We start from the raw sequence: 15,461 nt of genomic DNA on the forward strand, positions 1-15,461 counted from the left end.
ATTTCAACCTTCACAAAGCAGACAACAAAATCTTGTGGAATCTGTCAATGCAGCAAAAAATACAATTTTTTAGTCTTCCTCCAAATCCAAAGTCTATTTTGTGCAAGACTCGATGTTAGGCTTCAGTACTTTCTGTCCCACATGCGAAAGTCAATATTACAATCTGGTTGCAATTAAGTTAACTATTTTTATAATCCTTCAAATTTCACCCAATATGTTCATTATCCTTGACCTCATTTTTATGGAAGTAAATGCTTGGAAAACAGTTTTTTGTTTTGTGAGTGTGAATTTATTATGAGTAATATGATAGGATAACTATTTTGTATATATGGGTTCTTTCTGAGGTCTACATGATCGGCAGACAGGGCTCACATGAACTCGACTATTTCACGGATCATTGATCAAGGCTAAGTTCTTAAAGTTAGTTTGGTTTCTAAATGCAATAGGTCACCTTTGTTTTATATATGGAACGATTGTCAGGAGTGCATGTCATGACTGACACCTTTCATCCAGCCTTGACCTCCTTCACCATTCAAAGGATAAGATTTAGTTTTGTTGTTACTTCTATTTCTCAAATGCTATCAGCAATATAGGGTCATTATATTTGGTGTATTGTTATGTAGATATATGCATGGTCGTATGTGTTTTGTATTTAGGTCTTCAGAGTTGTGTCCCTTTGTGTAATGATCCAAATCTGTCATGTTATGTTTTCTGTCTCATTGAAACAAACGTGCTATGGAAATAGATGTGTTTTTGTTGCTCTTAATCAAATATAACTTTAGTGGCATTGGGAGGCAAGTATTTGTCAGTTTATCAGATACTATGAACAATAGTTAACTTTGTGGTGTATGCAATGATTGGTATGTGCTCATTTTGATTTGGCAGGGTTCATTTGACTATGACCTCATTTGCATGGTTCTTCGATGAATGTTAGATTTTGTGGTTCTGTCTGTTTCTCATATACTCAATGCAATAGGGCCACTGTTAGGTTTATGGAAAATCATTTTGAACATGCCTTGCTTGTAATTGCTTAACACCTTTCACAATTGGCATTCTGCACTATTTTTCTGACCATATTTCCAAGTGCTGGAAGTAGTATCTAACAGCAAATAAAAAGAGCAGTCCCATGGAAACACAGCTCTACAATTGAGAGGTAAATCTAGCTATAAAACTTGGTTTACTCACCATTTCCTGCAGAAGAAAATGCCTATACCAAGTCAGGAATATGACAGATGTTATTCATTCCTTTGAATTTGTTTGAGCTTATGATTTTCCCATCTGGGACTTTCTGTTTAGAGCTTTCCTTGGAAATCAGATTTATTGTTATTTTGCTTTCTACTATTAAAGTTGATCATAGGAATATCAAATAAACTTAGGGCATTAATGATGGACATTTATCCATAAATAGTTATAGTTCAATTTGTTTGATTTTTAGAAGAAAAAAAACATAACCATCATCCTGAATATGTATGTGCAATCTGAAGCTATTTATAAATTAAGATAAAAGAAGAAGCTATGAATTAAGGAAACTTCATCCAATCAACACAATTCTACATGAATCTATGTTGACAATTTTAAGATTTACTTCAAACTGCCAAACCATTTTTACAGATGTTTGTGGAAATTTATCATAAAACGTCAAACCAATTCAAGAGAGATTCAAGTTTTATTTCATATATATGATATGTACAAAGATTGTTTCTCCTGAAATTTCAGCTATGCTTATTGACTATAAAAACATTAGTTTTGTGGTATAAATGAAAGCCAGAAGCTTGCTGGACTGGTACAACTAAGTAGTGACTGTTGTTGCTAAATTTTAATATCATTGACAGTAAACATTTAAATATGAATTGTTTTACCTGTATAATGACTAGGTTCAGTTTTAAAACAATAAATTCAATACTGTACTTTATATGGTATTTTGATTTACGGTTACAATCTCTTGTTTTTAAACAATGCTAAAAAACATTCGATCAACAGTAGAATGACACGACAGGAACCCAGTTTGCTGTGAATTATATTGCTGTGGTGTGGGATAAATTGCTACTAAATCCCTGTCATGTTATTCCTTTGGTCCAAACTATAAATTTCACAAATCAAATCAAACTTTTAGTACTTTTATTTTTGTTCATTCCGTCAAATACTGGCCAACTTTAACACTACAGGCATGTATTTGTTATTTTATGAATACCATTTCAATGAGAATAATGTAAATGGAGACATTTTTTGTTCTTTGGAATGTCTAATATTAGTACAGACTACACATCTCGCATTTCAGCATTTATGATCAGTGAATTTTGACAATACGAATCATAATGATTTTTAAAATGAAGGGAAAAAAAACCAAAACTGGTGGTTAAATTAATAACACTATTTATACTTCTGATCAACATGCACAATGGCCAGAAGTTACAAAAAAATATTGTTTTCTTTCTTTAGACTATAAATAAAAACATTGCATGATCGTAGTTTAGTATTGTTATTGCTGATACAAGTACAAACTAATAACAAAGATGTATATGAATAAGCATCGAGTGTAAATACAATCGCTAACAATTTAATACAAAATAACTATAATATAAAATATGTCTTTTTAAAATTGTCACTGTCTGGTCTAGCCATTCATAACCATCTTGATAAATTCTGTAAAAGAGAAGAAATATTATACGATTACCAAATGTTTTCAATATTTCTAACAGTTTTTGTTTTACAAAAAAATTGAAAAAGTGCTTGAAGTTGATTCATATGGGTTTGAAGATAAGACGTGTTGGGTGGTACCAAATACAAAATTTTCTGTGACAACAGTATTTTCTAGGCATTAAATAATTCAGAGCAAACCACACATATAATAATAAGCTGCAATATAACTAATATGAGGCAGGCATTACCTGTAATTGGGGACGAAGTATGTATGAATTATTTTTTTGTAACTTAAATATTTGTTAAAAAAAAGAAACGGAAATACCGTAACGTTTCCGATTCTGTTGTTAGGGATTTTAGTTGTGACGTTATTTAAATTATGACGTCATGTGCAATGTTAACAAAGAAACGATATCATCAGGTAACGTTTTTTCATATCAAGGAATTATTAAAAATGAAATTGGTATTGCACGTTCCTTCCTATTTTATACTAGACTGATAAATATATATTTTACTCAAAGTTTCATACAAACGAGACCGGAAAAAGGAAGTACATTGTACATTTCTGCACAGGTCCGGGATTTCAAAACATGACAAAAATTTTTTTAACGATTTTGAGTTCATTAGTACAATGAAAAATTCAGGAAATTTTCCTGAATTTTTTTTTTTATTGAATTTTCTACTGTTATTGGGGACGAAGTCCCCATATTAGACAACATCATTAGATTTTGACAGCTTGTTTAATAAAATAATATACCAGTGCACTACTCAAATTTTTTTTTTCATAATTCTTATATGATTAGCTATATACCTCAGTGTTCCAGCTAGCATGAAATGGAGGGGCGCGGCGCCCCGCCCCCGAAATTTTGCGCCCCTCTGCCTTTTTTAAGCGCCCCTGCGCCCCTCTGTGCCCTTTTGAAAAAAAGTTTAAAAAACGATCTTTTTTCCTCATATCGTCGCCATTTTGTTGAGTTAATTATACACACACTTCATTAAGACAACAGATTAAAATTGTTGACACTTGTTACCTGATTATAATCACCTATTTGATTAGAGTCAATTACTTAATCAGGTGAAATTTACAGCCCTGTCTAATCCCTTTACCCTGAAGCACCAAACATCGAAGTTAAATAAATTGATTATTTTAACCAGAGACATATATGTCTCTGTTTTAACACCTGACGATGCAAAACATAATTTATAAAATAAATGTGAACGGTGTTCATTTCTATTGTATTTGTTATTTATTATGTCATTTAAAAAGAATCATTCTAATAGGTCAACACGCAAAATGCATGAAACATGATGTAACTTTGACCTCCGTAGCAGAGTTCAAAAAATTTATGGGTCACTGAATATTCACAATTCAGATCGTTTTTGTTTTGATGTTTTTATTTTTGAAACTGATCTTTCAAACTAGTTTTAATCCAGAAGAAAGTAAAAACATTGCTTGACTGTACCTTAAGTTGAATATCTATATCCAAATTAAATTAATTAAAACTGTAATCCATGATCACAATTTGAATGCTTTGTTTACAATTGTTCAAAGCCATGTGCTTTTTGGCGGGAAAATTCGGGAAACCCCTTATTAACAGGAAACAGTTACATTTCATTGTTATTTATAGACAGTAGGAATTTCATTTTGGAAATCATTTTGATTACAACTTCTAAGATTTATTCATGAAAAATTATAATAATTTCTTGGGGTGAAACTGATAATACTTTTTTTATTAAAATAATTTACATCTAGGGGTATGGAAAGGGGGCTGTTTTTTTTTGTTTTTTTTTCCAATAATATTACAAATATATATAAAGTTCACCAGTCTGAAAATACATGGTTAAATGGATTTTAATTCTGAAAAACTCATGTTTATTTAATTCCTTTATTATTTCCATCATAATAAGAAACAAGCTACATGTATAAGGTATTTCAAACATATATTTTTGGCTTTTATATAAGAACATTCAAGACTATTAATATGTATGTGCCTGCAGTAAAAACAAACCTGGTAAGGCCTAAAAAAATTCTACAGGGCCCTTGTAAAAACTTTTGAATCCAGGCTGGCCTTCAGAGAAAATGTTAAGTATTGTTCCTGACTGTATCAGATTTATGTGAAGTTTTTAAACTGACATGCACAATTCATTTCACAAGTGTAATAAAAATAATTCTACAAAACAACGCAGCGCATCTCGTTGCAAATTCATCTTAGACCCACCATGCATCAAGAAAATGTCTTTATGTGGTAATATTAAGTATTTGATTTTTTTTCAGTGAGAACGCGCTAAAGTGCCCTTTTTAAAAACGCGCCCCTCTATTTTCAAATCCTAGCTGGAACACTGTACCTTCATAATTAATGTTGCCTTGTGCATCTTCCTGGCCTTGCAGTAATTGATCTACATCATCGTCTGATAATCTGTCACCTGTCAAAAATAAATTCATTTTTATTTACATCACATTGATTGTGCAAAGGCATAACAAGCTGTAAAAGTCTGTTCAGAAAGCTTTATACTTTAAAAGTTTTGTTGATATCAAATATTTACTGTACTTTTCAGTGGTTTACTTGTTCATTGGTCAGAATGTATTTTTTCTCTCCATTTTTTTAATTTAGCAGTTTAGTTGTATCAGCACAAGAAGGGCTACTATTCAAGGATTCTTAGAACTGGCCTTGACAAGGCTTGATTCACCAATTTCAGATGGGCATCACACAGAAAAAGCTTGATGTTGAACATTACTCAAATTGATAAAGAAGAACTATTTAAAAACTAATTTTCAGCAGCAGATTCTACCAGCTCATTACTTGAAATTTAATATATTTCTCTACATTTAAATATTAAAAATATTTTTAAATAATTAGTAAATTACTATTTGTTATTAATTTTTCATGTCAGCCTTCTATACCAAACTATACATGTTATATGGTATGTGTTTTTCTAATTGTTAAAATTATGATAACCTATAATCAAGATAATTGCTTTCTACCATTTTATTTAACGCTGGTGGAAAGTTGTCTCATTTGCAATCATACCATATTTCCTCATTTTAATACTGTTCATAATTTAACTAAACTAAACTATACGTCCTTATGTTGTACTGTTATACCACGGTCCCAGGTTAGGGGAAGGGTTGGGATTTGTTTTTTATTCATTTTTGTACATAAATTAGGCCGTTATTTTTCTAGTTTGAATTGTTCACCATTGTCATTTCAGAACTTTATAGCTGACTATGCAGTATGGGCTTTGCTAATTGTTAAAGGCCTGACAGTGACTAATAGTTGTTAATTTCTGTCTCATGTGGTGTCTTGGGGGGAGTTGTTTCATTGGCAATCATACCACAACTTCTTTTTATATATTCATAAAATAAAATAGTATTCACTTAATGCTGTAGAAGAATCTATTTGTACAAATGTTTATATAACAAATACAATCATGACAATCAGTCCAGCTACAAATCAATTGATCACATTATAGACGTAGAACATGTAGAAATTATTCATAATGTTGTTGCATTATCACATTCTTAATAAATATATATACACACCTAAACAAGTAAGGACATGTCTAAGCTCTGCGGAAGATATATAGCCATTTTGTTCTTTATCAAACATGCGTAGTCCTTCTACAAAATCTTCGTATGTTGCACAGTCTCTGTTCTTGCTGACAGTGTGGAGGATGGGAAGGAAGACCTCAAATGAAATTCTTGAATCTGAAATTACACATGTTATTACATTTATTTTAAGAAAATAAATACAGTAAAATTAAAACAAATCCTTAGCATGCTTAGTTTAAACAGGTTAAACAGTAAATTATCATTTTTCCCTTCACTTTATTTTTTTCAGATCCACCATTAGTTTTATGAATTAAATATCTCTAGTTCAAAGAAAAATTTGCTCATACAGAGTAATGATAGCAAAACATGTTTCATGTGTAGGGTGATCTTCATGAGCTTAACATTTTGTATAGACACCTATATATGACCCGTCTACATCATGCTACATCATAACACTGTGCATGCATGTATAATGAAGACAAGGCCAACCTTAAAAATATGTTTGTTTGCAGTTTTCCGACTGTACCTCCAGACTGAAGGGTCGGTAGGTAGGAAAAATATTTTATTTTATCAGCCAAAATACAGTTTAAACAAGCAGTTACACTAAACCAAGTTTCTTGTGAAAAAAAAAAAAACATTTTAAAACAACAAACACTGGACATGCTGAAAACCAACATCAAATGAACAGGCATTTTTAGATAAAAATCTTTTTAACCAAAACTGAAACTTTAACATAGTGTCATTATCCAATTTATGACATAAAATATGGAATAATTATTAAATATTGGAACACTTATAAACAAGGAATGACTAGAACTGTTTTAAAGAAATAGAATGAAATTCAAAACAGTGTGGCTGTGGCCATTGATTGACACATTGAATTCATCCATTGACTGGGACAATTTAAGTGAACGTTTGTATGTAACGACCACTGATCACTATGTACTTTTTAAAGACACTTAAACTATGGGGCCACCAAAGGTTCTCAACACCTTAACAAAGTAATTCGAAAAATTAATCAGAAATAACACGATGTTTTTATTTATATCAATTATATAAATCAAAACATAAAGGTTATTCCTGATTATTTTTTCGAATTATTTTATAATTAAAGGCGTTAAGAAACCTTTGGTAACCCCACAGTTTAAATGTCTATCGTAGGTACGTCGTGAACAGTGGTCGTTACAGACAAACGTTCACGTAAATTGTCCCAGTCAATGGATGAATTTAATGTGTCAATCAATGGCCACAGCCACACTGTTTTGAATTTCATTCTATATTCAGACATGTATGCTTCTTGACTAGAATGTTTTCATGAGTAGAGTATTTTCATCAGAAAAATGTAGATATTAAAGATTTATAAGACAATGTATTAAAGAGTGTATTTTTAATAAAAAAAAAAAAAAACCATTGAATCTTCCTCAATTGAAACCAGATGCTCCGCAGGGCGTAGCTTTATACGACCGCAGAGGTTGAACCCTGAACGGTTAGGGCAAATATGGACACAACATTCAAGCTGGATTCAGCTCTAAATTTGGATTGTGATTAAATAGTTGACACAGCATAGGTTTCTGACACAGAATGAATGTGTTCTAATGAACTTAAAATTTTTGTTTCTCTTAGAGCAATTCACTATGCTGTTGAATATTAATCCTCTCAAAAAAATGTTTGAAGAAATTTTCTTTTTTATTTATGAAATTTCAAATGAGAAAAATTGAACCCAATTTTTTTAATCACATCCCCCTTTCCCTTATTCCAAAACTAATCTCAATTAAAATTTCTAATGGAGTTTGCAACAATAACTACTCATTTAAATACATCATAAAATATTAAGATGTAAAAAAACTGCTTGTTATCACTGAATGGTAAAGATTATTTTAATTTATCAGTTGGTAGTAAAAAGTGAATATACATTGTATATTGTATATAACAAAGATTTAAGTTGATTCTGGACAAAGAAAGATAACTCCAATTAAAAAAAAATCTTGCTATTGCACAATATTTTGCAATTAGATATTTCTTGCTTACTATTCTGGACAAAGAAAGATAACTCTAATTAAAAAAAAATTGATATTTCTTGCCATTGCGCAATACTGTGCAATTGAAAAGACTTGCTATTGCACAATACTTAATATAATAATTTTAGATCCTGATTTGGACCAACTTGAAAACTGGGCCCATAATAAATGATCTAAGTACATTTTTGGATTCAGCATATCAAAGAACTTCAAGATTTCAATTTTTGTTAAAATCAGACTAAGTTTAATTTTGGACCCTTTGGACTTTAGTGTAGACCAATTTGAAAACAGGACCAAAAATGAAGAATCTACATACACAGTTAGATTTGGTATATCAAAGAACCCCATTTATTCAATTTTTGATGAAATCAAACAAAGTTTAATTTTGGACCCCGATTTGGACCAACTTGAAAACTGGGCCAATAATCAAGAATTTAAGTACATTTTTAGATTCAGCATATCAAAGAACCTAACTGATTCATTTTTTGTCAAAATCAAACTAAGTTTAATTTTGGACCCTTTGGACCTTAATGTAGACCAATTTGAAAACGGGACCAAAAGTTAAGAATCTACATACACAGTCATGACAGTTAGATTCAGCATATCAAAGAACCCCAATTATTCAATTTTGATGAAATCAAACAAAAGTTTAATTTTGGACCCTTTGGGCCCCTTATTATGTTGGGACCAAAACTCCCAAAATCAAACCCAACCTTTCTTTTATGGTCATAAACCTTGTGTTTAAATTTCATAGATTTCTATTTACTTATACTAACGTTATGGTGCGAAAACCAAGAAAAATGCTTATTTGGGTCCCTTTTTGGCCCCTAATTCCTAAACTGTTGGGACCTAAACTCCCAAAATCAATACCAACCTTCCTTTTGTAGTCATTAACATTGTGTTTAAATTTCATTGATTTCTATTTACTTAAACTAATGTTATTGTGCGAAAACCAAGAATAATGCTTATTTGGGCCCTTTTTTGGCCCCTAATTCCTAAACTGTTGAGACCAAAACTCCCAAAATCAATCCCAACCGTTCTTTTGTGGTCATAAACCTTGTGTCAAAATTTCATAGATTTCTATTCACTTAAACTAAAGTTATAGTGCGAAAACCAAGAAAATGCTTATTTGGGCCCTTTTTGGCCCCTAATTCCTAAAATGTTGGGACCAAAACTCCCAAAATCAATACCAACCTTCCTTTTGTGGTCATAAACCTTGTGTTAAAATTTCATAGATTTCCATTCACTTTTACTAAAGTTAGAGTGCAAAAACTAAAAGTATTCGGACGCCGGACGACGACGACGCTGACGCCAACGTGATAGCAATATACGACGAAAATTTTTTCAAAATTTGCGGTCGTATAAAAAAGGCAACTCGAAAAATCAAAGCCTTAAAGGCTGTAAAAGCAATTGCTGCCATGTTAATGTTTGGGGACTTTTATTTTTCATCCACATATATACAAGAATTAAACCTGACATGAGTGTTGTCTAGTTAAAAGTAAGAAGGTTTTAACTTTATATAAATAAAAGACTTTAGCAGAAAGTCATTTTTAATATGTTTTATATTTCACAAGGAGACAACACGTTTACCAGGCTAAAGTTGGGGTCAAATATACATGTGCTGAAACATATAACTCAAAAAGAAATCATCATGGATTATCCCCTGGTAGTGTTTGTAACTTCCTTGGCAATAATTTCCTTTATTGATTTAATTTTAACAATTTTCATTATTAATTTATATTTAACCATTAACACAAATGATTAAGTTAAAACATTTCAACTTTCCAGACGCAAATGTTAAAAAACGGGAAAGAAATAAAATATCTTACAAGACATAAACATGTAAAGAATAAATGTATATTTCAGCTTAATAAAAATATTTTCATAATGTTACTTTGTCATCATTTTTAAAACTAAGTTCCAAACATTATTGCTCAGTTGATATGTGTCCTTCTGATGCGGTACGAGCACAGGCACTTGTTTCTATCCATAGGAAGGTCGATTATCCATATAAATAGTTTTATATGGATAGTCGACCTTCCTATGGATAGAAACAAGTGCATGTGGGTACGAGATAACTACAATTCTCATGCAATCCCGAAAAGGGGGGGGGGGTCATCACAGACAAACATGACATTAAATCGTTATCACTGAACTAGTATATATATTGTATAGGGGCCAGCTGAAGGACGCCTCTGGGTGCGGGAATTTTTCGCTGCATTGAAGACCTGTTGGTGACCTTAATTCTGCTGTTGTATGTTTTTCTATGGTCGGGTTGTTGTCTCTTTGACAAATTCCCCATTTCCATTCTCAATTTTATTATACGAACAAGAACAAACAGCTCTACGTTGCTTTGATATTTATCAATTTTCAGGAAACATTGCGAAAAATGATCTTCAATATTTCGAAAACATGTGAAATAAAATTGCTAACACGGTGGACCGTCGAGGGTACAAGTCAAATCGGCACCTGGTCAAATCGGCACCCATAGAAAAAGTCAAATCGGCACCTGGTTAAATCGGCATCTAGTCAAATCGGCACCTATTTAAAGTCAATTCGGCATCCAATAATATTTGATATAATATATGGGACTGGGACTATTATGCTAAGTTAGTAAGTTAAGTATACTAGCATAATAGTTCCAGATATATATAAATAATTCTAAAAATGTATAAATTCGATCCTGATCTATTTTGGGGGTTGGATTTAACATGCATTACATGTTAAAAAGCATCAAGGAGTTAAAATACAAGTTAATTATTTAAAGTTTTCTCGACGTACTTTTTTTCAATCTATGTATTAATAAACTAGAAAATTCCAAATTGTAAATATCTCTTCATCTGGACCGACTTGGCATCTACTACGTTTGGACGGGTCCATTTCATTAGTAAGGTGATCGATAAATATTACGGAGTTTTGACAGAAAAGGAAAACGAACTTATTGTTATGTGTTTTCAACAAGGGTTTCGTTCCGCTAAATTATTTGCGCAAATAAAGTTTGTCTATTTTTAGATTACAGGTAATAATTTGACACTACGCATTAACCTGTGTAGTGATTTTGATTTTATGATAAATGTATGAATGAACGATAATTTTATGAATGAACAAGAGCACCTGACCTCTTAAAGAAACACAAATTTAACATAAAAAAACGTATTTATTAGGAGATAATTCAGTTAAATTTTCAATACTAAATCAACAACTGAAATGAATCCATATTTTGTTGAAACATCGTACGAACGGCGGAAAACGGAATCGCATTTATGAAAATGTACTTTTTTTCACTCGGACTTCTATGTTATTTGATAGTCAAACGGTTGACCCTTTAAATACAAAAATTCATCTACAAGAACATATTCTGAAACTTCTTAAATCCACTAACTTTTTTTTTAAAGTTTCAAGCTATGTATTGCATTAGAAAACATACATAGGTGTTAAAGAATGACTGACCAGGAGCCTGTTTAACAAAATACTATGGCTTGATCTGGGCGGAGTCTCTGATCTGGGTCACAAAGATGGCCATACGCGACGGCATAAAAGCAATTGCTTTAAAAAAGTACTAAGACATTCGACTGTTTTTATATTTCTAACAATATTTAATTATATGTGATAAGGTTATATTTTTGCCAGGCTTTAATAAAAACCAAAGAAATCTAAAGTTTGGGGTGAAATCCATAGCACCCCATTAAAAGTAAATGGTCTGTACTGAAATGTTTTTAATGCATAAAAAAAATTGGCAGCATAGCTCCTAAGGACATGTTTTAATTGAATTCACACAGGCCACACAGTTTTGGTATATTTAATATTGTAAGAAAGAGAATAATTGCAATGAGAGGGGCAGCCCCCCCTTATCCTAAAGGAGCATACTCATTGCAATCGAAGATAGATTTATTATAGAGAGAGTATATTTATTTTTCAAGCTAACCATTCATTTTCTCTACATCTTTGTGTAGTTAGGGTTGCTTCTTATTGATTAGGCATGATCTATATCCATTAACATTTCAAATGAGCCCTTCCTCCGTACAGGCGTGTTTACAGATATCCATGAAGATTTAAGTCACTGAGGAGTGGTTTCATGACTTTCATCTTTGTCGTCTTCACAAAGATTTGTAGAAAATATGACATACTTCAAGCTGCTGTCGAATTATTTAACCACTGAAATTGGTTCCATAAAGTCAGGCTCCACAGATTCTGTACCCGATTTGTTTGAGACAGAATGGTTATCGTGTCAGTTATGAATATCCGCTGCATCATCGTCAATGATATCATCACACATCATTACATGTGCCTGAATCTGTATAAACAGTTTACTAATAAACTTTTTTGTTTGTTATTTGTCTTAAAATTGACACGAGACGACAGCGTAAAGTACTCCCCCGTGACTTCATGGATACCTGTAAACAATTCCCATGTACTTTATCATTACATGGTCACATGAACGCTTGACGGGAAGCTAAGAAAAACCGAACTTGAAATGCGCAATTGACCCAGACTTTAAATCATTTCCTGAAAGGACCCAAAGTTCCGGATCGAGTCAATAGAAGTATCAAAATAAATTTCTTCAAATATAAAGCAATAAAATTTTCACAGTCGGGAGGATTTTCAAGGGTCGGTCGGTAAACTGCAAACAAACAATATTTTAATTTAAGCCCAAATTCAGGGCCTTTTATAGCTGACTATGTGGTATAGGCTTTGCTCATTGTTGAAGGCTGCACGGTGACCTATAATTGTTGATTTCTGTGTTATTTTGGTCTCTTGTGGACAGTTGTCTCATTGGCAATCATACCACATCTTCTTTTTTATATATATAATGCCAACAAGGAAATGTCTTTTGATTATTTGTTTTGTATGGTTTTTGTTATGACTGTCTAATTGGTGTATATGTACCCATACTTCCTGTCATCATGTTTATTCATAGGACAAAAGTTTAACAGAACATTTACATTTGTAAACAACATTTATTTATTACTTTCAAATCAATGCAACATCATTTACTTCTACCACGCCATGTTAGAGTCTACTACATTTGTACATGTCTTGTATAAAATTGATGGCTATATATTTATAACTTCATGACCAACTTTAGTTATTTCGCATGCATGGATAAGATGAAAAACCCTAAATATATATACCTGGATTATTATTGTATCCACACTTTTTGACTTCATGTTCTGTTGGGTTTTGTCCTAATGCCCTTAATACATCACCCAATTGTGCAGCTGCAATTTTGCCATCTCCTCTCTGGTCAAACAAATTGAATGTTTCCTGGATATCTAAAAATAGTATAAATCATTTATAAAAATGTATTGTAAGAAAGATACAATTTACAGGGTCTAAACAAATTGCTTAATCTGAATTTCTTTCAAACCTGCATGTACACATTCAAATGTACAAATTTGTACATGTAAATGTAGGTCAATTGAAAACAACAAACTGTACATACTATACCTACTTTAAAATGTATATGGTATAGGTGTATCTACCCTAAAATAGAGGGATGCAGCTTCAAAATATTTTTGTTGTAAATATGTGTTTACATTGCAACTTTTAAACTTTTTTGTTTGTTTGCATGATATACATGTAGGTCTAGCATGATTAGCTTTCTATACAAGTTAAGAGCCTGCTGATAAGTGGTCATGGTTTGTTTATGTGGTTCATAAGTGTTTCTCATTTAATACATCGATTTGTTCCTGACCGTTGGTTTTCCTGTTTGAATTGGTTCACACTAGTCATTTTTGGGGCCCTTTATCATGTTTATCATGCTTATAAATAGCTTGCTGTTCTGTGTGACGCAAGTCTTCGTGATAAAGGTTGTTCCGTGAATTGTTAACTTTTTATACATTGTGACTTGGATTGATTGAGAGTTGTCTCATTGGCACTGATACTTTTTATTAATATGTAATTATATAAATGTACATGTACCGACTAAACATGCTAAACAATAAAAATTAAAAAAAACATTACATGTAGGTTAATGTAAAATAGAATGAATGTATTTCTTTCTCCTAAAAGCAGTTATTTAGGTCATATTTTCTGAACATTAGAATTAGATCACATATAGATTACAATTCTAACTTCACAAAAGGAAATGTCTGATGACAAATTGAATATGTGTATATGTGTTTGTTGTATGCATTGTAAAGTCTAGCTGTGGAGCCGTAGCTCTCTTGTCCTTAAATATAATCTTTGCTATAAGGTGTTCTCAGGCATGTCAGGGTTTCACTAATGACATAACATTGTATGGGAATGTCTTTGTATTAAGTCTAGTAAACATGAAACTGGCAAACAAAAAACGTATTGACAATTACCAAATTTACTCAAATTATTTATCTTTTTATAGTCTGCTCACTGCTGTCAAGCTGATACATGTACCATCAAATCACTTTAAAGGGACACATTTGTTTGGTCCATGTTCAAGCACAAGTATACTGATATTTCTACATCATTAAATGTATACATGTATCTGAGATTTGTCACAAAAATACTCCATTGCGGAACTAAAGAAATATAGGTCAAAGGACTAATAAATAGTAATTTCTCGTTTTTCATCAATGAGCAAACTTTCATAGGGTCAAACCTCTTAGATTCCCTTCGATATCTGCAAAAAATACTATAAACGGGTTTAAGGTTACAGAATTTTAGTGTAAATACCAGCCCCTCCCTTGAACTTCTAAACTTTGTTTTTAACTTTTCTTACCGGCTATCTGATCTTCCGTGAGTGCAGACTGAAAAATAAGAAAAACATGTCATTAAGCTTCATACTAAATATATATTTAAAGAAATATTAACGTCTTAAACTTAGTTTTTAACTTCCAACAGCTTACCATGATTTTCAATGCTCTGTTCAATTTATTTCCGGTTTACAGGTGCGAACTTCCGGTTAGTCATTCAAATATGCACAACTAAAAGATAACACTATTTTTTACACTGATTAGATGTCGTGCTTCATTTGATTTTTGTAAATCAAAACTTTTCGAAATATATTTTTCTACAAATGATATTCAATGATTATATAATCAGAAATTCTAAATGATTACATCCATGTGTTATTATCAAATCTCAGGCTGATTAATATGTATCGGTTAAATGATTTTATGGTATCTTGCGGCCATACCTACCTACACATGACACACGCATTTTTAACAACTATCGCAAATAACAACAATTACAAATGAAATTTCTCATTTATTTGTTAATGTCTATATAAGGTAATATTTATTTGTTAATGACTTTATAATGTAAGGTCTTAACTACAT

General features: G+C 31.7%; 1 protein-coding gene across 1 annotated transcript; it reads right to left on the reverse strand.

The window, feature by feature from the left end:
• Positions 1-1,647: 1,647 nt before the first annotated feature.
• On the reverse strand, positions 1,648-15,382 carry LOC139511825 (myosin-2 essential light chain-like). The gene is made up of 6 exons (XM_071298927.1): positions 15,030-15,382; positions 14,903-14,930; positions 13,338-13,478; positions 6,179-6,343; positions 4,984-5,061; positions 1,648-2,643 (listed from the first exon to the last, which is right to left on the reverse strand). Exons 1-6 carry the CDS (start codon positions 15,030-15,032, stop codon positions 2,615-2,617), a joined length of 444 nt encoding a protein of 147 aa, XP_071155028.1. The 5' UTR covers positions 15,033-15,382; the 3' UTR covers positions 1,648-2,614.
• Between the last annotated feature and the right edge of the window lie 79 nt (positions 15,383-15,461).

This window comes from Mytilus edulis, chromosome 2 (assembly GCF_963676685.1).
Source record: "Mytilus edulis chromosome 2, xbMytEdul2.2, whole genome shotgun sequence".
In the NCBI taxonomy this organism is placed as follows: Eukaryota; Metazoa; Mollusca; class Bivalvia; order Mytilida; family Mytilidae; genus Mytilus; species Mytilus edulis.

Bases quoted from the DNA above. Each gene is read 5' to 3' on its own strand.
- LOC139511825 (XM_071298927.1), bottom strand. The intron at 13,479-14,902 runs GTAAGAAAAGTT...TACTATTTTTAG, and splicing joins CACGGAAGATCAGATAGCCG to ATATCCAGGAAACATTCAAT. The intron at 6,344-13,337 runs GTATATATATTT...GTGTAATTTCAG, and splicing joins TGGATACAATAATAATCCAG to ATTCAAGAATTTCATTTGAG.